The following is a 24,291-nucleotide window of genomic DNA, read 5'->3' on the forward strand; positions in this document are numbered from 1 at the left end:
CTTTTATTTATTTGTTTGTTTGTTTATTTAGTTAGTTTGCTTAGCAGTACTGGGGGTTGAGCCCAGAGGCTTTACTTTCAAACTACTTTCCAAGCCTTATTTCTTATTTTTATTTTGAAACAGGGTCTCACTAGGTTGATGAGAGTCTCACTACTTGCTGAGGCTGTCCTCGAACCTACAATCCTCCTGTCTCAGACTCCCGAGTGTTGGGATTACAAGTGTGCACCACCACACCCAGATTTTACTTCTTTTAAATCTGGAACAGTTCCCCAGCCATGCTGTCTCACGGTGTTGATGTTTTATATATTGTAAGCCTTGTCCTTTTATAAAACATTGATAAAGATGGGTTGGGGGGTACTGGGGGTGGAACCCGGGGGCATTCAACCTCTGAGCTACACCCCCTGCCCTGTTTTTTATTCTTTATTTTGAAACCGGGTCTCACTGGGTTGCAGAGGGCCTCACTAAGTAGCTGAGGCTGTCCGCGAACTGCGATCCTCCGGTCTCAGCCTCCCGAATGCCGGCATGACAACACGCGCCACCACGCCCGGCTGCAGATGGATTCGTATGTATTGAGAGCAGAGTTGCGCTGTGGCCAGGAGTGCCGGCACACACCTGTGATCCCAGCACGTGAGAAGCTGAGACAGGAGGGTCGTAGGCTTGGCCTGCCTCAGCAGCTTAGCGAGGCCTCTGCAGCTTGGTGAGACCGTTTCTAGATAAGAAATAAAAAGGGCTGGAAGTGTAGCTTGGAGTTAGCATGCTCCTGGGTTCAACCCCTAGTCACACACGCGCGCGCGCACTCACACACACACACACACACACACACACACGATTGGGAGTGATGCTGTGTCCTGGGTGCCGTGGGCAGGGGCACACATGCCCGTCCCATCAGCCCCTCATTAGTGGTACTGATTCTGGTTAACCAGGGCGTTGCTGGTTTCTCCACTCTGTGATTATTACTTTCTCTTCGTGACTGATAACCGTCTGTGGGGAAATACTCAAACATCTTATGGCTATCCTGCTCCTTACCACACATCCTCTGACTGAACGCCCCTGCTGGACCCCTCCTGAAGGGTCTCCACCATGCTGGCTCAACAGGCCCGCGCCCCACTTCACGCCCAGCACATTTCCTGTCTGGTGCCCAGCATCTGCCGTAAGGAGCACCCTCCCGTCGGCTGTGTCACCCGCCCAGGCTTTTCTTTCTCCTTTGATATTTGGGATATTCAACCACTGCACCGCGCCCCAAGCCGTGTGTGTGTTTGGTACTGGGGGCATGCTACCTTTGAGCTACAACCCCAACCCTTTTTGTTTTTTTGTTTGTAGTGGTACTCAGGATGGAACCCAGGGGCATTCGGCCTCCTAGCTACACTTCCAGCCCTATTTTATTCTTTTATTTTGAAATAGGATCTCATTAAGTAATAGATGGCCTCGCTAAATTGCTGAAGCTGGCTATGAACCTGCCAGAGATCCTCCTGACTCAGCCTCCCAAGTACTGAGATTACAAGCATGTGCCACCACATCTGGCTATATTTGTTTTATCGCAGGCTCTCGGCCAGGTGTGGTGGTGGTGCACACTTCTAATCCCAGTATTTGGAGCCCAGCATGGTGGTGCATGCCTGTAATCCCAGTACTTGGGAGGCTGACACAGGAGGATTGCAGGTTTGCCCACAGCCTCAGCAACTCGTGAGACCCTGTTTTATGATAAAGAATAAAATAGGGCTGGAGATATAGCTTGAAGGTAGAATGCCCCCGGGTGCTATCCTCATTGCCATTAAATAAATAAATAAATAATAAATCCCAGTAACTGAGAGACTGAAAGAGGAAGAACACAGGTTTGCAGCCTGTCTCGGCAATTTAACAAGACCCTCTGCAAATTAGTGAGATTCTGTTTCAAACAAAATAAAAAGACCAGGGTGTAGCTCATAAGTAGAATGCTCCTGGGTTCACTCAGCAGTACCATAAAGAAAGATGGATAAGCAGACAAATAAGACAGGGTCTCGCTAGGTTGCTAAGAGTCTCATTAAGTTGCTGAGGCTGTCCTCAAACCTGCTATCCTCTGGTCCCAGCCTCTCAGCTCCTGGAATCACTGGCACGCACCAACACTCGCAGCACCCCCAGCCCTCTTCTTTTTTATTGTGTGGCCCTCCTACCTTAGCCAGCCGAGCCGCTGGATTGCAGGCGCACGCCCAGCTCTCCCTCCGTCTCTTGGTCACCTGAGCTCGCGCACTCGTGGTCCGCCGCGTGGGCCGTAACCCACCCTGGTGCTCTCTGTGTTGGGGTGTCCGGGTCGGGCCAGCGCGCCTACAGGCTGGCTCTTGAGTGCGTCTGACACAGCCCCTTCACCTGTTCGTCTCTTGCTTCCTAGCACGGCAGGATGCTCCCGCTCACATACCCTTCCCGCCCTAGCTCAGGGATTGGCCTTTTCTCTGCAGACCCCTGAGTCTGTTGAGTGAGGACCGGTTTTTGATACGCTAGCTGTTGGTTTGTAATTGAACGTCATTGTGGTCTAAAAATACACTCTGCGTGCCTGCAGACCTTTCACATTCATCAGGACTTGTGGTATGGCCTCGGCTGTGGCCCGTGTGGGTGAACACGTGCACGCCTGAGGAGCGTGGACGCTGCACTCGCAGGACGCCGTCCGCCATCGGCTAAGTCCAGGTGGTGGCGGGTGGTCGGGCATCGGGCTCGTCACCTGCTCTCTGTCCTTCTAGCACTTCTGTTGAGATAAAGACGTTAAAGCCTCCAACTGTGCTGTGTTTAGTAGTTGCTCTAGGAGTTACAGGTGCACAGCCTGACAGCGTTAGAGCTCATATTAGACCACTTCATTGTAGATGAAGAATTCTTGCAGCGACATAGGCCCACAGCTCTCTTCTCATCCTGTGTGCTAAAGCTGTCCCGAGTCCCGTCTACACGTGTGTCCCATCTACACGTGTGTCCCGTCTACACGTGTGTCCCGTCTACACGCGTGTCCCGTCTACACGCGTTATCAAGCCTGACCTCTGACCCATTCTCTCGGTAACCGGAGCTCTGTCTCCCTTGACTCATTTTCTTTCGCTTGTGCTCACAGTTTTTTCTCTCTCTTTATGCCTAGTAACTTTTAATTGTATATGATGCTTAGAAAGTCTGAATTTTATTTATTGCTATTACTATTGTTGTTGTTGTTGTTGTTGTCTGTGTGTGTCTGTGTTACTGGGAATTGAACTCAGGGCCATTTTACCTCTGAGCTATAACCCCAGCCCTGTGTTTAATCTTTATTTTAAAACAGGGTCTCACTAAGTTTCAGAGGGCCTAAGTAGCTGAGGCTGGCCAGTGAGTTATCCTCCTGTCTCAGCCTCCCCAGTACTAAAATTACAAGCATGCACCACTATACCTGGCAAAAGTCTAAATCTTATTATATTCCTCTGAAGAGTATCAAATTCCTGTTCCAGAAGTCAGGTAACTTAGCTAAATTCCCACTCCAAACCCTGCCTCCCTGTTCTTCTGGCCTTAACTGGACTGCCTGGAGTCTGTCCTGCACCCTCGTATTTCAGGGGCTAGCCAGAGACTTGAGGAGATTTTATGCGCAGAATGTGGTGCTTCCTTCCTTGGCTCTCTCCTTTCTGGGATTTATAACCTTATTTTCCATCTCTGGTCACCATAAACTATATATATATATAGTGTGTAAATGTGTGCGTGCGTTTTCCTAAGAATCAAATCCAGGAGTATTCTACCTCTGAGCTATACCCCCAGCTCTTTTTACTTACTTTATTTATGTATGTATGTATTTATTTGGTGGTCCTGGGGGTGGAACCCAGGGGCCTTTTACCTCTGGGCTCTACTCCCAGACCTATTTTATACTTTATTTGGAAACAGGGTCTCACTGAGTTGCTGAGAGCCTCACTCAGTAGCTGAGGCTAGCTTCGAACCTGCGCGACCCTCCTGTCTCAGCCTCGAGCGCGGGGATGACAGCGTGCCCACCACGCCCGGCAGTTTTCTTTTTAAACAAGGTCTCACTAGGGTGCTGAGAGTCTTGCTATGTTGCTAACACTGTCCTTGAACCTGGGATCCTCCTGCTCAACCTCCCAAGTACTGGGATTACAGGCCTGCACAACCACACTGGATTTATTTTATTTTTGGCGGTACTGGGGATGGAACCCAGGGGCATTCTACCTCCAAGTGACACCCCTGCCCTATTTTTTTATTCTTTGTTTTGAAACAGGGTCTCACTGAGTTGCAGAGGGCCTCACTAAGTAGCTGAGGCTGGCCTCAAACCTTGATCCTCCTGTCTCAGCCTCCCAAACGCTGGGATTACAAGCGTGTGACACCACGCCCGGCTTATATTCCGGTTTTTAAAGCCAGTAACACTGTGGCTCTCTTGGCTGAGTTATAGCCACCTTGCACATTGTGCTGACTAATATCTGTCTTCAAGCCAAAAAAAAAGAAAGATGAGAAATTTACCTGGTGGTGTTCCCTTCTTCCAAGGAAAGCTCCCTGCATTCTGCTGTTCCGGCGCCCTCCTGTGCCCCCCAGCAGTGTTTTTTATATTTTCCCTCAGAGTTGATAGTGTTATCTCTGAGAGGATGCACTCCATTCCCCAAAGTGGCACTTCTCGGTTCTCATTTGGAAGGAGCAGCACAGCCGGGGCAGTGCTGGTTCCGCCTCTCGGTGCCACAGAGAGGCCGCCGTCCGGCCTGCCGGCAGCTGCGGGGACGCCGTCCCGTCTGCGCTTCCTGAGTGGAAAGGGAAGAGAAGGCAACTTCAGGGAGCAGAAGCTTCTCGCCGCTGGCTCTGAGGCTGCTGGAAGCTACTGGAGACTTGTCACAAAAAGCCTGCCCTGCAGCTAGGAGAGCGGAGTGCGCCTGCTCGGGGCTCTGCCGTGCGCCCGGCACGTGCGAGGCACCTTCGTGTTTTATCTGATGGCGTGTTACTAGTTACCGTGCCAGGGGAAAGACTGTACCCCGTGTCTCTATTTGCCATATCTGAAATCATGTTAATAGTCCCGTTAATTTACAGTAATCTTCTGCAATATAAAAAAGATATTACTGTTTGCTGGAAATTCACAAAAGAATGAGAGTCAAGTAAAGCAGATTTGATTTCTCTGCTATTAAAATATTCCTCAGGCTCCACACACAATCTGCATGTGTCACAATCGCGCCAAAGTCGCACCGACTCAAACACCACTCTCCGTGAATCACCGTCAGCACTGCCATGACAGGACAGCTGCTTCTGAGGTGTTTTCACTTGAGGCTTGCAGACCAACACAAGCACTCGTGGCGCAGGGTCCGCTGCCTTCACCATCATCTTGTCCTGAGCACGAGGAGTGTGCCTCCAAAATCAAGGCTCTCGTGTGCGTTACGGTTGCGGTCACTGGTCAGTCTTTAATGGCGGCAAAACAGGAAATGTGGTTCTATCCAGAAACTCCAAGGACTTTCCAGAACTACATTGTTAGTGGTGATGGAGCACCCTTGATCAGTCTGTTTTTTGTGACACTGGGGATCGAAGCTTGGGGTATTCTACCTCTGAGCTGTTACATCCCCAGACCTATTTTCTTTTTATTTTGAAATAGGGTCTTGCAAGGTTGACGAGAGTCTCACTATTTGCTGAGGCTGTCCTCAAATATGCAATCCTCCCGGCTCAGCCTCCCAAGTGCTAGGATTACAAGCGTGCCCCACCACGCCCAGCTTGCAGTCTTTTAAATGCTCACGGAGTGGCCTTTTAGTAGCTGATTGTGATTGTCTGATAAAATGATTGTGCCAGGTGTTGACAGATGATGTTTATTGTGTCTTCCAGTCTGATGAAAGATTACTTCTTCAAGCCACCCATTAATCAGTTCAGCCTGAACTTCCTGGATCAGGAGCTGGAACGATCCTACAGGACCAGCTATCAGGAAGAGGTATGTTCTCCTTTGGACTTACTCTAGAAAGCCAACGTTCTCCTGGAAGTTCACCGTGCTTTCTGGGCTTCTCAGGCGACGAGGAAATGAGGGCTGATGTTGAAGTCCCACGGTCTGAAAGTCCTAAATTGTAACTGTATGGGAATTTCTCTTTGCAAGGGGGACCTTTCTGGGGTCCTGTATCCTAAAGCCGAGCCCCGGCAGCAGCAGACAGTCCTCCTCCGCTGCTGCTGCCTCTGGCCCCGTCGCTGTCCTGAGCCCTGGAAGAGTGCGCGGGCCTCACCGCCGCGGCATCTTGCGCCCTCCCTGAACCCGTGGCTCACGAGGCCTTGACCGCTCGCCACAGAGCTCGGGCTCCTGTCCCTTCTACCTCGCTGCCCGTCCGCCTTAACTCCTGTTGTCCCAGAACTTTCAGCTCACATGTCACTTCTTCCAGGAGACCTTCCCTGCTTCCAGGCTGGAGTTTACTTCCCCTGTGCCCCTTTTCTTTCTGGCCTGTACCTCGATTGGAACACGAGTGATTATGAATCGGAGGCCTCCCTCTCGACACTCGACCCTGTTCCTCACCCCTGATGGGCTCGGTGGGGCCTTGGGAGAAGTAAAGACGAACCTGGAGCCCAGTTGGAGCTCTCAGCAGCAGTCCCTGTGCTTTCCTCTGGGCCAGACCAACCTCTCTGAGCATTCCAGAGTCAAAAGTGCACACCGCCTGAGCCCGGGCCCGGCCCCTCAGTCTGTAGCTCGCGTCTGTCACGAGGCTCGAGAGGCCACGTGAACCAGAGGAAGTCAGTCTGTGCCTCGTGGGGTTGAAGGTGGCACCTGTCAGACTCCAGGAGAAAACGAGTCAGCTGACACCCCAGGCGCGGACCTGCAGCGGGTCAGGAGTGGGGGCTGGGGGCCCGGGAGGCTCAACGTGGTCTCATCCTCACAGCGGCCCTGAGGAAGGCCTGTGGCAGCCCTGCCTTACCATGGGGAGCCAAGGCCCGGCAAGGCTGAGTAGGCCGCCCACAGGTACAGTTGGCCAGAGCCTGTTTGTCTCCAAGGCCCGGTGCTCAGCCCTCCCGTGCTTCCCCAGAGCCTCCCAAGTGGAAGGTGTGTTTACAGCCATCCCTCCAGTCGCCAGAGCTGATGGCGTGTCCACTCTGCCTGGCTGGTTCTCGGGATGCAATGCCTGTGAGCAGGCGGCCTCGGCCGTGTGGAGGCTCAGGGAGGCGACTCCCAGCAGGAGTAGGAACCGACCACAGAAGGCAGAGGGAGCATCCCAACAGAGGGACAGCCCTCCAGACCGTAGCACCATGGAGGAGCCCCAGCAGCAGGAGGTGGTGGGGCCTCGAGGGGTGGGCGTGCCGGGCGGGCAGGGCCACGTGATGGCTGCCCATGCCCTAGGTGGTATGCCAAGGCCCCAGGGCTCTGCCTGGAAGGCTGCCGGGGGCCGCAGGGCGAGAGGTGCAGAGATGCAGGAGCGAGGGCTTCCTGGGTGCCCGGCGCTCCACGGGGTGCTCCTCACCTCAGCATCGCTCCAGCCAGGGTGTAGAGACAGATTTTATCCCGTTTTCAGAAAGCAGACTGAGGCAGGGAGGCCATGAAAGGGCTGAGTGTCACAGCGAGTAGCGGCCGCGCCGGGCTGTGGAGGGCCGTGCTGCGGTGACAGGGAGGGCCGGTAGCGCTTGGGGTCTGACTGCATCTGCAGTGAGGGACCGCGGGCCGGCCAGCCACCACCCCTCGCTGCCCACGCCTCGTTAGGGTTGCACTGCCCCTGGCTCTGAAACGCCCTGGGAGACAAGAATGGCGGGCGGTGGGCCCAGGGACCCCCACGCTGGGCCAGGCGGTGAGCAAGCCCAGAGGGAGACGCATGGAGAGGGCTGAGGCAGGTGGCCCTAGGGAGCCCAGTTTGTGGAGAGATGCTGGAGGAGAGATGGGGGCCACGTGGCAGAGTCCAGTGTCCGAGAAGGGACGGTGCCAGGGGTCCTCCTGGGCCGCATGCGTCAGACCTATGGCACCAGCTCTCACAGCGGAAGCCTGCACATTTGTTAGAATGCCTAAAGCCAGGGGTGAGGGACTTGCCCCCAGGCCCGGGAGAGGGGTCAGGAAGCCCCAGCATTCTGGTGGGAACAGAGTCCCCAGCCACGGCCGCCCTCCCGGCGGAGCCGTCCGCCGGCCCTGGGCCTGGCCGTCTCGGGAACTGAGTGGAGCCGCAGAGACAGAGGCGTGTGTGGGCCTCACACAGGAGCCAGCCCACCCCGAGGGCCCAGCCCTGGACTTCCAAGACTAGGCACGCAGACACTGCAGCGCCTCGAGTTCCCTGGGGGAATTAGGAGCCCAGCCCTGTCCCAGGCTCCCCCGAGAGGTTCAGGCCTGGCGTCCATGGGGACTGATCAGCAGCCTCTTCCCCCGCGGGCCCGCACTCCCTTCTCCAGGCTACGCCTCCCGGGACCAGGCTGTGGCTGAGGCTCCCCAGCCAAACTGGCCCCAGGGAAAGGAGCACCAGACTAGGGACTGGTTTCAGGCCCTCTCCCTTCCACGCCCAGCCCCTTCGCCCCAGGGGCTGGCTGCCATGTCTGCCCACCGCAGCCCCACCTCTGGGTCCCACACCTACACCCAAGAGGCCCCAGGAGAGGCTGAGAGCTGTGTTAGGATGTTAGGACTCAGCATGCCTGCGCGAAGCCTGGCCTGGGTGCTCCTGAGCTGTGACCTGGGGGTAACCTCCACTCCTGGGGTTCCTGTCTGCTCAGAGCCCCGTAGCACTTCCTTCCTTCTCTGAGAACTGACGCAGATCAGGCCCCTAACGGCCCACAAGGAGCCTGGAATGAGCCCTCCCTGCACACCTTAGCACCGCACTGTTTCCTGCGCGCGCACGCGCGTGTGTGTGTGTGTGTGTGTGTGTGTGTCTATTCTACCTCTGAGCTACACCCTATGTTTTTTTTTTTTTTTTTTATTTTAAAACAAGGTCTCACTAAGTTACCTTGCACTGGCCTCAAACTTGTGATCCTCCTGTCTCAGTCTCCCTAGTACCAGGCAGCCAGCGCAAGCTCCCGAGTGCAGGCTCTCGCTGACTACCCTGTGCATGCACTCAACGTACCAGTGCTTTCTCTGCTGCTGCTTAAGTCCTCACCTGTGTCTGTCATGCAGCCAGCTTTCACACCCTCTGCACGTGGGACCCAGCCATGCTTCCTTTCGCTGCCTTTATGTGGACCGGCAGCTGCTGGCAGGAACTTGCCTTTGGGGCTCAGTATGCGATGTCTCTGCGAGAGCGTGGTTGCTGTGTGACCTAGGGCGAGTTTCCTCACTTCTCTGAGCTTTGGTTTCCTCATCATTAAGTAGGGTGGTGGCTGGGACATGGCCCACCTGCCCGCCTGGTCGGGAGTGGGCAAGCACCCCGCACACATGGCTGTTTCTCCAAGTTCCACACTCCTGCCCCCATGGCAGCCTTGCACTCACGCCGGCCGCCCGTCCCACGCAGGTCATAAAGAACTCCCCGGTGAGGACCTTCGCCAGCGCCACCTTCAGCTCGCTGCTGGACGTGCTGCTGTCCACCGCCGTATTCCTGCTGCTCTCGGCCACCTGCTTCCTGAAGTTCGCGGCTGCCGCCACGCCGCCGCCACCCGCCGCGCTGGCCGTGCTGGGCGCCGCGCTGCTGCTGGAGGTGCTGTCCCTCGTGGTGTCGGTCAGGTGAGGCGCCCCCTGCCGGCGGAGCGGGGAGCCGCGGCCTCGCCCCCTCCCACGGCGCGAGGAGGGCCGGGTGAGCCGGTTGGGCCAGGGGGGCCGGGCGGGCGGGGGCCGCCCCGAGAGCGCCAGTGCAGGCCCTCAGGAAGCCTGGACTAGCCGGGACTCCCAGACACGCAGCAAGAAAGCCAGTCAAATGGGCTCCATCCATGTAAAAGTGCTGCGAGCCCCCCCAGGGAGGAAGGGCGGGGACAGGGAACGTGCGAGTCACACCCGGCTCTGCACCGCAGCCCAGGGAGAGAGACAGGCCCGAGTTGACAGCGGTGCCCGCGGGAGGCAGGCCCTCGGAGGGGCCGTGGCGGGCGCACATGCCCCCGCGCCAGCCTGGCGCCAGTACTGCCCGCAGGAGCTGGACGGTGGGAGAAGGGCCCTGACCGCGAGCGTCTGTCCTTCCCGTGCTCATCTGCCCCCTCGCCCTCCACGCCGCCCCTGCGGCCCTTCTCCTCACTGAGGCCCCTTGGCTGGGAGCCATGCCCTCCTCCCTGGGGAGAGAGTGCTGAGGGGTCTCAAATTACCCTCCTGACTGCCTCCCCCACCCCTCAGAGCCCCCCAGAGGAACCCCCACGTGTGAACCTGTCCCTCTGCTTTACAGAGTCGTACAAATGTAATTTTAGGACCTATCCATCACCTCAAAAAGAAACCCTGTCCCCGCACTTGGGAGGCGGAGACAGGAGGATGGCGCAGGTGCGAAGCCGGCCTCATTGGTTTAAGAGACCCTGTTTCCAAATAAAAATATAAAACAGGTCTGGGAGTGTAGCCTGGAGGTAGAAGGGTTTCCAGGAACCCCATCAAGAAAAGAAAAAAAAGAGCCGGGCGTGGTGGCGCACGCTTGTAATCCCCGCGCTTGGGAGGCGGAGACAGGAGGATCGCGCAGGTTCGAAGCCAGCCATGCTGGCTTACGAGACCCTGTTTCAAAAAATTATATAAAAAAAAAATAGGTCTGGGAGTGTAGCCCGGAGGTAGAAGGGCTTCCAGGAACCCCAGTACCACAAAAAAAAAAGAAAAGAAAAGAAAAAAAAAAAAGAAACCCTGTAACCCCTCCCGCCCTTCCAGCTGTGTCTAACGTAGGGGTGGGTGGCAGCTCATGGCCCCTCTGAAGCTGCCACTGTCTCCTCCTCTTCTTACGTTTACCCTTCAGCCGCTGTCCCGTTCCTGTGGCGGCTCCTGGGGGCAGAGGCACAGTCTGGTGAGGCACCCGTCCGAGCACAGGACGGGGTCAGCATGCCAGTCACAGGCTGAGGGGGTGTGGGCCTTGAAAGCTTCCTCTGGCCCCCAGGGCCGCTTTTAGGATCAGATGAAATAGAATCCAGGCTGCAGCTCGGGAGGCTCCCCAGGAGGCCAGCGCTGCTGTTCCCTGTGACGGGCCGGCCTGTGGGCTGCCTGGCCCAGAGCGCTGCTCCCGCCTCGCTCAGGCCGCCCTCCTGCACTCCCTGCGAGGTGCGACCGCTGGCCCCGTCCTCAGGACTCTGCGGTCCTGAGGAACATCACGAAGGCCCCACGCCCTCATCTCCTGGGCCTGTCTGTCCCTCACAGGGCCTCTGTGTCCTGCCTCTGAGCGGATCTGTGCTTATTCTTGGAGACACCCCAAGTCCTCCATTATCCTTTAGCTGTCAGGAGGCCAGAGCTGCCCAGGACGCTGGCGGGTCAGGCCACGGCTGCGTCTGCACGGCCCCTGGTTCCACCTGAGCGCAGCACAGGCTGCCGTACTGCTGCGCCTGTGGCCGACTCCGGCAGGGCTTGAGAGAGACTCTCTTCCTAGAGGACCCCTGCGGTCCTTTCCTTACCCCAGTCCAACCCAGGGAGCCCCGGCTAAACGAAGACCCACCCTCCTCCCCGCCCAGCATTCCCAGCCCACATGCTCAGCCTCCCTTGACAGAAAGCGTTTCCTGTGTCAGCATCACTCTCCTGACGTGTATTCTACCCAGGCACAACTGCAGAAGGCGTCAGTAGAGCGCCATCACTGTGATGTAAGAAAAACGGGAAGAAAGCCACTTAAAATAAGATACGCAGGGCTTCAGGCTGGCCACGGCTGAGACCAGAGGACCACAGGTTCAAGGATAGCTTCGCCACAAGTGAGGCTCTAGCGACCCAGTGAGACTTTAAAAACAAAATCAGATGGGGTAGAGTGTAGCTCGGAGGTAGAATACCCCTGAGTTGAGTTCCTAGTGCCACAAATAATAAAGAACAGTACTAAGAGAAGCAGTGGCAGTAATACAAGCGCCACCTGATCCTTGAGCACTGCCCCTGCCAAGCGCTCAAGGCGGCCACCGCCTTCCCTCACGTCCACAGTCGCTGCAGCAAGCGTGCCAGCCAGAAAGACAGCCCTGTTCGCGGGTTAGCGGCCCAGCACCGTGCGCCGGGTTCACCGTGCTGTGACTTTCTGAAATGCTGAATGGCCCTTCACGGTGCTCGCAGACAAAACAAAGGACAACTTTTACTTGGCTACGGTCCTAGAATTTTTACTTGGTTTCTTCGTTTCACTTAATTCTCTTCAATTTTTACTAAAAGACCATGTGCTAACACCACCCAAAACTGTGCACCACACGGGCGGGCCCGGGCTGCAGCGTCGCGGCCGGCTTTTCACCTCCGGCAGAGCTTCACTCTGTGGCCCTCCCTGGCCTGGCAGGGCATGCCCATCCCTGCTCCTACCCACTGGAGGCCAGTCGCCGCCCTGCACCATTGTGGCAACCCGAAAGGCCCCACAGAATGCCCCTGGGACTGCGGCACTGGGAGCCTCCAGGCAGGAACGGGGCAGTGGGGCGCTGGTGGACCTGACTGCGCCCTCAGAGGTGTCCGCGTGGCTTCTGATGAGCTTTTTACTGAGTGCAACAGGTGGCCTTAAGGTCAGATGCTGAGCTGAGCGGGGCCGGTCCTCGCCCTCTTAGAATTCATTTATTTTCACTACTTTCCTTAGCAGATCACAATTGTCCATCATGGTGAGTGAGCGTGATACAAACGTCCATGCACACGCAGCTCCTGCTGTGTTCCCTCCTCATCCCTCTTGGCTCCCGTACACGCTGGTGAAGTTGAAGGCCGTTACTTCATACGTCACCAGCGTTACTTGAACTTCCCTCCCTCAGTCTCTCCTTTCCCCTCCCAAGTCCCCTTCCGCCATTCTGCAGGCCTCTGTCCACGCTAAAGTCTTCGTAGTTTCCTGTTTCCTCCTGGCTCCTACGTATGACAGAAGCATGCAGCCCTTGACCTCTGAGGCCGGCCGCTCTCACTTCATACACAGTCCCCAAGCTCGTCCACTTGCCTGCAAACGACACAGTTTTGTTCTTTCTAGCCGAGCAGCACCCCAGTGTGTAGAGACCACATTTTCTGTATCCACTCATCTGTGGGAGCCGCCTGGATTGGTTCCACAATTTGGCTCTTGTGAATTATACTGCTATAAACGTAGTGTGCATACGTCACTATGATATTTTAATTCTTTTGGAAACTACCAGGGAGTGGCCTAGCTGGTCCTGTGATGGTTCTCTTCCTAGTTTTTGAGGAACCTCCATACTGACCTCCGGAGTGGTGGTGCTGATTCACGGCCCCAACCACAGTTTCCATCTCTCCACACCTCGCCGGCATTTGTTGTCATTTGTCTTGATGACTGCCGTTCTAAAGAGAGAGCCTGTAGAATGGGAAGAGATTGCTGCTAGTTAGTCCTCTGCTCGAGGACTAATACCTAAGTATACAATGACCTAAAAAGACTTAACACTAAAAAGACAAATAACCCAGTGAAAAATGGGCAGCTGGACTGAACAGACACTTCTTCAAAGAAGAAACACCACCCCTGGCCCGCTCCCAAGCGAGGGGGAGGCGGGCACTGCCTGCCCACCCAGCCAGCCCCTGCCCGGGCCCGCTCACGCCCTCTCCCGCTCCCCGCCCGTCCCAGGATGGTGTTCTTCCTGGAGGACGTCATGGCCTGCACCAAGCGCCTGCTGGAGTGGATCGCTGGCTGGCTCCCGCGCCACTGTGTCGGCGCGGCCCTGGTGTCCCTGCCTGCCCTCGCCGTCTACTCCCACGTCACCTCCGAGTTTGAGACAAACATACATGTAAGTAATGGCTGGCGATGGTACCGCCGTGCTCCCGACCCCCGCTCTCCCTCACGGTAAGTTGGGACAGAGGTAAACACGGGCCTTGAGGAGATGCAGCCCGTCACTGCCTCGGGAGCCCACGTGCCCTGGGCCAGGGCGAGGGTGCTGCCCGGAAGATCCGATCGTGGTGGGCCAGAGTGACCTGAGTGCTGGCCGCTGGTCGCATCGGTGCTTTGCCACCAAGCGACGGCTCAGCAGCTCACGGCGGGGGCTGGGAGAACCGCACACGGGAGCTCACAATCCCACGGGCTAGCTCCCCGCGAGCGACTCCCTTTCCTGCCCCCAAAATGACCGGCCATTTCCGTGACCGGAAGAGTCTTGAGGCCAGTGTGAGCTTGTAGCCGAGGCGCGGGGTTGCGGAGCCTGAGGGGTGGCCGCGCACGGGGAGGGCCAGGCTGCCCTAATGCCCGCCTCTTGCAGCTCACCGTGTCCACCAGCGCAGCCGTGCTGGTGGCCGTCGTGCACTACTGCAACTTCTGCCAGCTCAGCTCCTGGATGAGGTCCTCCCTGGCCACCGTCGTGGGGGCCGGGCCGCTGCTGCTGCTCTACGTCTCCCTGTGCCCGGACAGGTAAGCGCTGCCCTCCACTGGCAGCCCTCGCCCAGGCTCAGGGCTGCGCTGCCGCTGCCGCGCTGGCGCCGAGACAGCCCCATCACCACCAGACAGCCTCCCCAGACACGTACAGTGCCCCAGGCAGAGTGTGCCAAAAAAGAGGCTGGCAGGCGGCGCACACCTGCAAGCCCAGCTGCTCGGGAGGCTGAGATGGGACAATCACACTTTGAGACCAGCCTGTCTCAAAAATAAACAAGAAGGATTAGGAGTATAACTCAGTGCCCCTACGTCCAATACCCAGGATCAAAAAGGGGAGGGAAGGAAGGAGAGGGAAGGGGGATAAGTCATTTATAAAACATACTATAGATACTATAGCCCTGCGTGGTGGTGCACACTTCTTTTTTTTTTTTTTTTTTTTTTTTTTTGCGGGTCTGGGGATGGAACCCAGGGGCATTCGGCTTCCAAGCTATACCCCCTGCCCTATTTTTTTTTTAATTCTTTATTTCAAAACAGGGTCTCATTAAGTTGCGGAGGGCCTCACTAAGTAGCTGAGGCTGTCCGCAAACTACGATCCTCCAGTCTCAGCCTCCCGAATGCTGGGATTACAAGCGTGCCATGCCCAGCTGTGGTGCACACTTTTAATCCCAGTACTTGGAAGGTGAGACGGGAGGATCGTGCAGGTTCTTAGTGAGGCCCTCCGCAAATAGTGAGACCCTGTTTCAAAATAAAGAATAAAAAATTGGGCTGGGGGTGGAGCTCAGAGGTAGAATGCCCCTGAGTTCAATCCCCAGTACCACAAAATAATAAAAATAAAGCCAGGTGTGGCAGTGCACGCTTACAATCACAGTATTTGGGAAGCTGAGACAGGGAGAATCACAGTTCCTGGACTGCTATTTAGTGAGGGCCTTTGCAACTCAGTGAAGCCCTGTTTCAAAATAAAGAATAAAAAAGGGCTGGGCGTGGTGGCACAGGCTTGTAATCTCCGCACTTGAGAGGTGGAGACAGGAGGATCGCGCAGGTTCAAAGCCAGCCTCGCTGGCTTAAGAGACACTGGTTCCAAATAAAAATATAAAAATATAGGTCTGGGAGTGTAGCCCGGAGGTAGAAGGGTTTCCAGGAACCCCTGTACCACCAAAAATAAATAAATAAGTAAAGAATAAAAAATAGGGCTGGGGGTGTAGCTCAGAGGTAGAATGCCCCGGGTTTCATCCCCAGTACCACACACACACACACACAAAAAAAAAAAATTAAATAAATAAATATAAAAAAATACTACAGAGCTCGGCACAGTAGGTCATACCTGTAATCCCAGCACTTGGAGGATCACAGGTTTGGATCCAATTCACAGGACCTTGGTGAGACCCTACTTCAAGATAAGATTAGCTCAGTGGTAGAAGCCCTCCGGGTTCGGTCTCCAGCCCCCCACATGTGCACAGTACCGCAGGTTGGATATCCCTACTCCAAAAGTCTGGAATACTAGGAAACCCGCAGTTTCTGAGCTGCAGCACGAAGCCAGGAGTCAGATAGTTTGAAGTACACAAACTTTGTTCACATACAGAATTTTTTAAAATAGTGAATAAAATTAACCTTGGGCTATGTGTATAGCATGTATGTGAATCATAAGTGGATTTCATGTTTAGACCTGGTTCCCATCCTCAAGATCTCGGTGTGCGTGTGCCAGTATTCCGCAGTCTGAGCTACTCCTGGCCCCAGCATTTCAGATCAGGGCTGTTCACCCTGCGTGCATCTCAACAGAGATGTCCTTAGGTGGCTGCCTCTGGAGCATACCCTGCAGTAGTAACACGCTTGAACATAACGGAATCAGTGAGTTGGAATCCAAGAAAGTGACCTCTGAGCCGTCTCAGGGCCATCAGAACACAGAGGGGCAGCGGCCCAGCTCGACACAGACACGTGACGGTCCTCGAGATACTGAAGGGCAGATGGCTCCGTGGAATGACACGAGCTACAGAGAGCGCAGCTCTGGCCGGCTGCCTTTGGTCCTGAAACCCCTCCACACGCCGCAGAGAACGCTCAGGCACTGAGCCACGGAGAGGAGGCTGTGGACAGAGAAGCAGGAGCCCGTGCTGGACCGCAGAGACAGCCGGCCTGGGCTCCGCACACCTGCGATCCCAGTGAGGGAAGGGGAGATCGCAGGGTCTCGGGTTCAAGGGCAGCCTCGGCACAAGCACGCCTCTCAGCATCCTAGTGAGACCCTGCCTCACACAAAAAACAAAACGCGGAGTGCGGCGCCCAGAGGCGCAGCGCCCTCAGCTGGCGGTGGGTGGGCAGGCACAGCCCCGGGGCTGTGAGCCCCTCTCCCGTGGGTTCTACTACTTGGATAGTGTTGGGGTCTTGGTCTGTTAAGAGCCCCTTGTGCATCTTCAGCCGACTTCGTGGCTGTAAGCTTTGTCAACTAAATATGTGGTTGGAAATACAATAATAACTCAGATCGAACGTACACAGTGAGTACTTTATAAGAAATTTAATGATCTTTGGAACACATTAAGCTTCTGTTTCTATAACAAATCTCTCTTGAATATTAGGCCTTTTCTATGAATTCTTTTTGTGTGTGTATGGTACTGGGGACTAAACCAGGGACGTTCTACCTCTGTGCCGCACCCTAGTGCATTTTATTTTTTACTCTGAAAGAGGATCTTGCTAAGTTACCACTTGTTGGCCTCAAACCTGCAGTCCTCCTGTCTCAGCCTCCCGAGTGCTGGGATTACAGGTGTGTACCACTGCGCCCTGTCTTTGCTAGAAATTCTCATAAAAATGTTTCACTGTTATCATGCATTGAAGAGCCACCTATTCATAATTACAGGCAGGTTATTGTAAAGTTCCTCAAGACACTTGTTCCTTGTGCTTTCTGGGACAGCTAACAGTCTCCTTAAGCTGTTAGGACAGCCAGGAAGACCCCGTGTGTCTCAGGTGCCCTGAGAGGTAGCGCTGCTGCTCGGGTAAATTCTAAAGCACAGGACGAGCCAACGTCCTGATGTCGGCAGTGACAGGTAGAACAGGCAGCGTACCTTGGGCATTAACAGAAAGGGACCCGGGTCCTTCCTCAGTGTATGTAATACAGTGATAACAGCTACAACACTGCGAAAGATACTCAGATTCTCTGCAAATCGGGATCACAATGGGGATTCAAAGTAGAGCTGTCATCCAGCGTCTGAAAGGAAACTGGAATGAATGGTTAAATTGCCTTAAGCAAGACAAAAGAGACGTGACCTTTGTGAACACGCGTCCTCTGGAGTTCTGGTCAGTGTGAGGCTCCCCAGAGAGCTCGACCCAGTCACCAGGTCCAGCCTCAGGCCCGCACTCAGCTCACTGGCCGTTCAGGGGCGCTTACTCACAGCCACGGGGCTTTCTCACTTGGGCCCGGGAGGCGAGGCTGTGGGGACCACCCTGCTGCCTTCCTGCCCAGAATCCAGCAGAGCCTGGCAGTGCAGCCGGCCCCTCTTGCTCAGGAGAGCCTCAGAGCCCATGCAGCCCGGTGTCACCGCCGGGTCCAGCCAGGGCCGGGAGTTGTGGGTGGTTTAAAAAAACAAAAAACAACTAAACTCAGCTTTTACAAAAGAGGAAGACCAGAGAACTGAAGCTTCCCCGCCCTGGGGGACACCGAAGGAGGAGGCAGGCACCCAGATCAGGACGCCATCTATGATGTCTCAGAAAAGAAGAGTAGCCTGTCTAAACTTTCCTTGGGTTGCCTTTTATAATCCCATCTTTGCTCTTTATAATACTATTTTTCTGCATTTTAATTTCAGCTCCGTAGTAATTTCACCCCTGGCTGCGGCGCAGAATTTCAGGTAAGTATTAACATGATGCCTGTATCGAAACAAATGAGGTTTACTGTCTCAAGACTGCTTACTTCTGAGCTGCCTGAAAACAGTTGCATCGCAGATAAAATGAGTAACATATGCACCCCTAAAAGCACAAAGTGGGAATTAGCTATTTGGTGAGATTTAGATCATAGTTATAGAGTCTTATTGAAAAAATAATTTTTTGAGACAAAGTCTTGCTATATTTCCCTGGCTGGCTTCAGACTCTTGGTCTCAAGCAATTTTCCTGCCTCAGTCTCCAAATTTCTAAAATAATTACTTAGACATATATTAGAGTTGGTTTAATTTTGTGAGACTTTACATAAGAACATAGATTTAGAGAGGAAATCTCACAAATCAGAGAAAAATAGCTATTTTATTCCCTAATGTTTTAGGGAATAGACCTTTACTATAAATTTCTAATAAATTGAAAGGCCAAAAATAAAATTAAACTATATAAAATCTAGAAAAAAAAACAAAATTAGTTTTCAAGCCTCTAAGTCAGATATAACTTTCCAGGCTTATTAATAATAAATAGAACCACCAAGCAAAGACCGAACGGCAAACTAGAGAAGGAAGGAAAGAAAAATTGAAGTAGACAGAAAGATATTTGTGGGCCTATTTTACCAAGAGCTAATTAAGACCTGCACGGATGGAGGGCAAGAAATCGAAAGGCTCGTGAAAGGAAGGGCGGTGGAAGATGACCGTCCCAATCGTCCACATCCCTACTGCTGAAGCCATCACACGCTGAAATGTCCACGCAATCCCCTTAGTCTTTTAAGTTGGACTTTCAAAACGTTATGATAGGAATAGCCACAGTAGGCAGGGGCCTGGTACACTGGTGAGCAACTGGTGGTGGTGAATTTTGTTCTAGATGCCAGGCACTTAAAATGTTTACTTAATTCTCATGATAACCTGAGATGTGGGGACTTTGTCCCCATCTGTGAGGCTCAGAGGCGCTGAGGTGCCCGCCCACGGTTGCGCAGCAGTCACGGGTGGTGTGCAGCCCTGGATCCGCCCTCCCCTGGGCCCGCCCTCCCCGGCTCTGGCCTTTCTGCCAAGTCTCTTCTCGAAACGTTTTGATAGTTAGGGAAATAATTTGACAATCCGCTAGAGAAAAAAAAAAGCCATAAAATTGCTCATAACCTTTAGCCTGATAATTCATCTTCGCTTAGCCGTTGAGGAAGGAGTGGAGCACAGCACAGGGCAGAGGCCGCGTGCCCGAGAGAACTGACCGCGGTGACAGGTGATGGTGAAAATCCATCCGCAGCTTCAGTTTCCAGTCATCAACCAAGTAGACTTTTACACACATATTCAAATACTGCAGCTGTTAAAATGCAGCATATATGGGAAATGATTGTGATTTTAATTTATTATATAAAACTGCATATGTGCCATAGCTACTAGGTGTTTTGTTACAGGTATTGAAAGATTGAAGGAAACATAACGGGCTATAAAAGTGGGTGGCGGTTACTGCACAGCCTCCGACAGCAGACACCCGCCGTACTTGTTCTTCGGGGGTCTGGGGACGGACCCGCCTCCTGCCTACGATCCACACCCCGCCCTATTCCTTATTCTTTATTTTGAAACTGGGTCTCACTGAGTTGCAAGGGCCTCACTAAGTAGCTGAGGCTGGCCTCAAACCACAGTCTTCTGGTCTCCACCTCCCGAATGCCGGGATTACAAGCAGCGTCACCACGCCCGGCCTCCGGGACATTTTGAAGTCAATCTTTTGGTGACCTGGCACACAGGGGAGTTCCCAGGTCCTAGAGCGCAACACAGCACAAGCAAACAGCCACGTGACCACCACCAGCCCACACAGCCAAGTGTTACCAACACCTGCATTAGAGGGTGAGAAACAGACCCGGCGGGATCTGGTGGCTGCACTGGTCCCCACAGGGCACCAAGACGTCCACTCCAAATCCAGGGCTTGCATGACAGCACTCGGGGGGAGCTCAGTGCCACCGTGGTCAAATTCATGTCAAATAGCCTTAAGTCACAAGTAAGGCAAAACTTATTAAACACTTCGACTAATTTGCTGAGCTCTCTGTGTTACGGAGCTGTCTACACTGAGCACCCACAGGTTACATAGCGACTCCCGTCTACGTGGGGACCAAGCCCGTTATTACAGAAGCCTGGCATCCACTCTGGGCAGCCTGAAATGCATCCAGGTACGAGATTTATACGAACAGGAGCCGGGTGAGTGGCGCACCCTCGTAACTCCAGCACTTGGGAGGCCGAGACTGGAGGCTCACAGGTGAAGGCCAGTCTCGGTAACATAGTAAGACTCTGTTTCAACACAAAATAAGGCTAGGGGTGTAACTCAGAGGCAGAATGTCCCCGAGTTCAATCCCCAGTAACACATGCGTACACACACACACACACACACACACACACACACACACACACACACACAAATTATGTGAACAGAATAATCACAATATTATTATTATTTTTTTATTTTGGTGGTACTGGGGTTCCTGGAAGCCCTTCTACCTCCGGGCTACACTCCCAGACCTATTTTTACATTTTTATTTGGAAACAGGGTCTCCTAAGCCTGCGCGATCCTCCTGTCTCTGCCTCCCAAGCGCGGGGATTACGAGCGTGCGCCACCACACCTGGCTAATAACAGTATTACTAAGAAAGAAGGAGAAGGGCTGGGCGTGGTGATACATGATTTTAATTCCAGGATTTAGAAGGCTGAGACAGGAGGATCACAAATTTGAGGCCAGCCTCAGCAACTTGGTGAGGTATTCCTTGAACTTAGGCATTCCACAACTTACAAGACCCTGTCTCAAAATAAAAAATAAAATGGATCTGAGAGTGTAGCTCAGAGGCAGAACACCCTTCAATCCTCAAGAAAGAAGAGGGAAGGAGAGGGAATCCAAGAGTCTTAACTGTCAGTGCTTCGACAGTAGACGACGGATGAATCATTTTTAAATTTCTACTTTTTTCCTCAATTTTCTATGATGAGCATGTAGTGTTTGTGTGTGTGGTGCCGGGAGTTGAACCCAGGGGCGCTGTACCTCTGAGCTGCACCCCCAGCCCTGTGTTTTATTCTTTATTTTGAAACAGGGTCTCATTGAGTTGCAGAGGGCCTCACTAAGTAGCTGAGGCCTCCCAAATGCTGGGATGACAAGCGTGCGCCACCATGCCTGGCTTGTAGTGTTGTTAAATGAAAAAAAATTATGTTTAAAAAACAAACTTAGCCGGGCGTGGTGGCGCACGCTTGTCATCCCAGCATTCGGGAGGCCGAGACCAGAGAATCGCGGTTCGCGGACAGCCTCAGCTACTTAGTGAGGCCCGCTGCAACTCAGTGAGACCCTGTTTCATAATAAAGAATAAAAAATAGGGCAGGGGGTGTAGCTCGGAGGTTGAATGCCCCTGGGTTCCATCCCCAGTCCCGCAATAAATAAATAAATTAATAAATAAATAAACAAACAAATAAATAAATAAATATTAAAAAAATAAAAAACAAACTTGAGGCGGGCATGGTGGTGTACACTTGTAATCCCAGCATTCGGGAGGCTGAGACCGGAAGATCGTGGTTTGCGGGCAGCCTCAGATACTTAGCTGGGCCCTTCGAAATTCAGTGAGACCCTGTTTCAAAAAAAAAAAAAGACAAAAAATAGGACTGGTGGTGTAGCTCGGAGGTACAGTGCCCCTGGGTTCCATCCCCAAAACTGGGGGGAAAAAAATAGAACTGGGGGTGTAGCTCAGAGATAGAATGCCCCAGGACTCAATCTCCAGTAACGTTTTATACAGGTGGAGAGTAGAGAATTTACAAAAATTCTTTGTAAAATTACAAGTCTGTTAGAAGTCTAAGAAACAAATACATCAGAGAATATGAAACCTCTTGGGCGTGGCAATGCTATTTGGTTACACAGAGAACTGTTCTTATTTTAGGAGATATAACCTAAAGCAGCTAGGACTGTGTCATGATAGCAGCAACTTGCTTTCAAACGTTTAGAGAGGAGCCTGTGTTAGATACAGCAGAGGGGTGCATCCAGGGGGAGGATCTGTGAGTGTCTTTTTAGACTTTTATCTTTTCTACAAGGTTGAGATTTTTCAAAAGAAAAAGTTGAGAAAAAGGAAAAGATTTCTGAAAGCAGCTCAAGACTGAGGCGGCCTTGCGCCCGGCAGCAGAGCCCCGGAGCGGGCCTGGGGCGGAGGGCGGGTCGCGCAGGCTGTGGGCTTCCGAGCGGTGACTTCTCGTCCCTCTGCCCCCAGTGCCGAGAGGAGCCCGTGCAACAGCTCCCTGCCGCAGGACCGCGGCCGGCCGGCCAGCCTCGTGGGCAGGGAGCTGGTGCTGGCCTTCTTCCTCCTGCTCCTGCTGGTCTGGTTCCTGAACCGCGAGTTCGAGGTGAGCTACCGCCTGCACTACCACGGCGACGTGGAGGCCGACCTGCACCGCACCAAGATCCAGAGCATGCGGGACCAGGCCGACTGGCTGCTGCGCAACATCATCCCCTACCACGTGGCCGAGCAGCTGAAGGTGTCGCAGACCTACTCCAAGAACCACGACAGCGGCGGCGTCATCTTCGCCAGCATCGTCAACTTCGGCGAGTTCTACGAGGAGAACTACGAGGGCGGCAAGGAGTGCTACCGGGTGCTCAACGAGCTGATCGGCGACTTCGACGAGCTGCTGAGCAGGGCCGACTACAGCGGCGTGGAGAAGATCAAGACCATCGGGGCCACCTACATGGCGGCGGCGGGGCTGAACGCCGCCCAGAGCCAAGACGGCGGCCGCCCGCAGGAGCACCTGCGCGTCCTCTTCGAGTTCGCCAAGGAGATGATGCGCGTGGTGGACGACTTCAACAACAACATGCTGTGGTTCAACTTCAAGCTCAGGGTCGGCTTCAACCACGGGCCGCTGACGGCGGGCGTCATCGGCACCACCAAGCTGCTGTACGACATCTGGGGGGACACCGTCAACATCGCCAGCAGGATGGACACCACCGGGGTGGAGTGCCGCATCCAGGTGAGCGAGGAGAGCTACCGCGTGCTGAGCAAGATGGGCTACGACTTCGACTACCGCGGCACGGTGAACGTCAAGGGGAAGGGGCAGATGAAGACCTACCTGTACCCCAAGTGCACGGACAACGGGGTGGTGCCCCAGCACCAGCTCTCCATCTCCCCCGACATCCGCGTCCAGGTGGACGGCAGCATCGGACGCTCTCCCACGGATGAGATCTCCAGCCTGGTGCCTTCTGTCCAGTACGCCGACAAGTCGACCCTGGGCTCCGACGACAGCACACAGGCCAAGGACGCGCACTTGTCCTCTAAGAGACCCTGGAGAGAGCCCGTGCGGGCGGAGGAACGGTGCCGCCTGGGCAAAGCCATCGAGGAGGACGACGGTGCGGACGCGGGCGTGGAGGAGGCCAGCGAGCTCACCAAGCTCCGCGGCTCGGAGGGCGTGTGAGGCCGGGCGGCCGCGGTGCTCACTCGCCCACAGTAATACTTGTGTCTGGCCCTCGCGCTGCTGGCGCCAGCCTCCGTCCGGCCGTCGTGCCATGTGGCCGTTGCGCCCTGACTTGTGTGTGGGTCGCAGTCACCAGGGCTCATTTCCACCACGTCTTCTTCCCTTTGCTCCCTCCCCGGGGGCCCCGCTCAGCTGTGGAGGAGGGCAAGTGCCTTCTGGGTTGGCCTCGGCCTCCGGCCCAGGACCGAGGCCACGGTGGAGTCCTGGCTCTGGGTAGTATTCGACTTGTAACACGCAAGCTGCGGTTAAGATATCATTTTTATTGCCTATTCTCACAAGACACCTCTCTCTCCCTCTCCTTCTCCCTCTCCCTCTCCCTCAGCTCATACAGTGTTTTCAAGTTGATTTTTTTCAGTACACATCATAGTGTTTCCCAGTCACCTGGCCTTTCTAAGCACACACACGCGCACACACGCACACACACCTGCATTTGTGAATCCGATGACGTGCCAGTAGTCCACGGGGGCGGGGGTGAGAGGCACAGGCCGGCCGAGCCCCGCAGGGCCCGCCTCCCACCATCCCAGGCCCGCGGGGGCTCACCGCACACAGGCCAAGCGCTCACGCCCACGGTGGGCCGCTTGGAAACCCAGGCCTCAGGTATTTCAGAGCCGCTCCCCTGCCCTCCCGAGAGGGCTCTTCCAGTCAGGAGCAGAGGTGTCTGTCCTGGAAGCTCACCTGTCCGAGGAAGGCACTCAGACTTCTGAGGGTTGCACTTATTTATTTATTTATTTATCAGGACGAGTGTGTTGGGGAGGGGCGTGGGTCT

General features: G+C 54.4%; 1 protein-coding gene across 1 annotated transcript in view; it reads left to right on the forward strand.

The window, feature by feature from the left end:
* ADCY9 (adenylate cyclase 9) overlaps positions 1-23,465 on the forward strand; it is a gene marked incomplete at both ends in the record, with an annotated part of 122,639 nt that extends 99,174 nt beyond the window's left edge. Inside the window, 6 exons of the mRNA XM_080703970.1 lie at positions 5,767-5,869; positions 9,327-9,535; positions 13,473-13,632; positions 14,095-14,243; positions 17,990-18,031; positions 22,274-23,465. Of these exons, the coding sequence (XP_080560096.1) occupies positions 5,767-5,869; positions 9,327-9,535; positions 13,473-13,632; positions 14,095-14,243; positions 17,990-18,031; positions 22,274-23,465 (1,855 nt within the window). The remainder of the gene's footprint in view (positions 1-5,766; positions 5,870-9,326; positions 9,536-13,472; positions 13,633-14,094; positions 14,244-17,989; positions 18,032-22,273) is intronic.
* Positions 23,466-24,291: the final 826 nt, after the last annotated feature.

This window comes from Muscardinus avellanarius (assembly GCF_963383645.1).
Source record: "Muscardinus avellanarius genome assembly, chromosome: 10".
Taxonomy (NCBI): Eukaryota; Metazoa; Chordata; class Mammalia; order Rodentia; family Gliridae; genus Muscardinus; species Muscardinus avellanarius.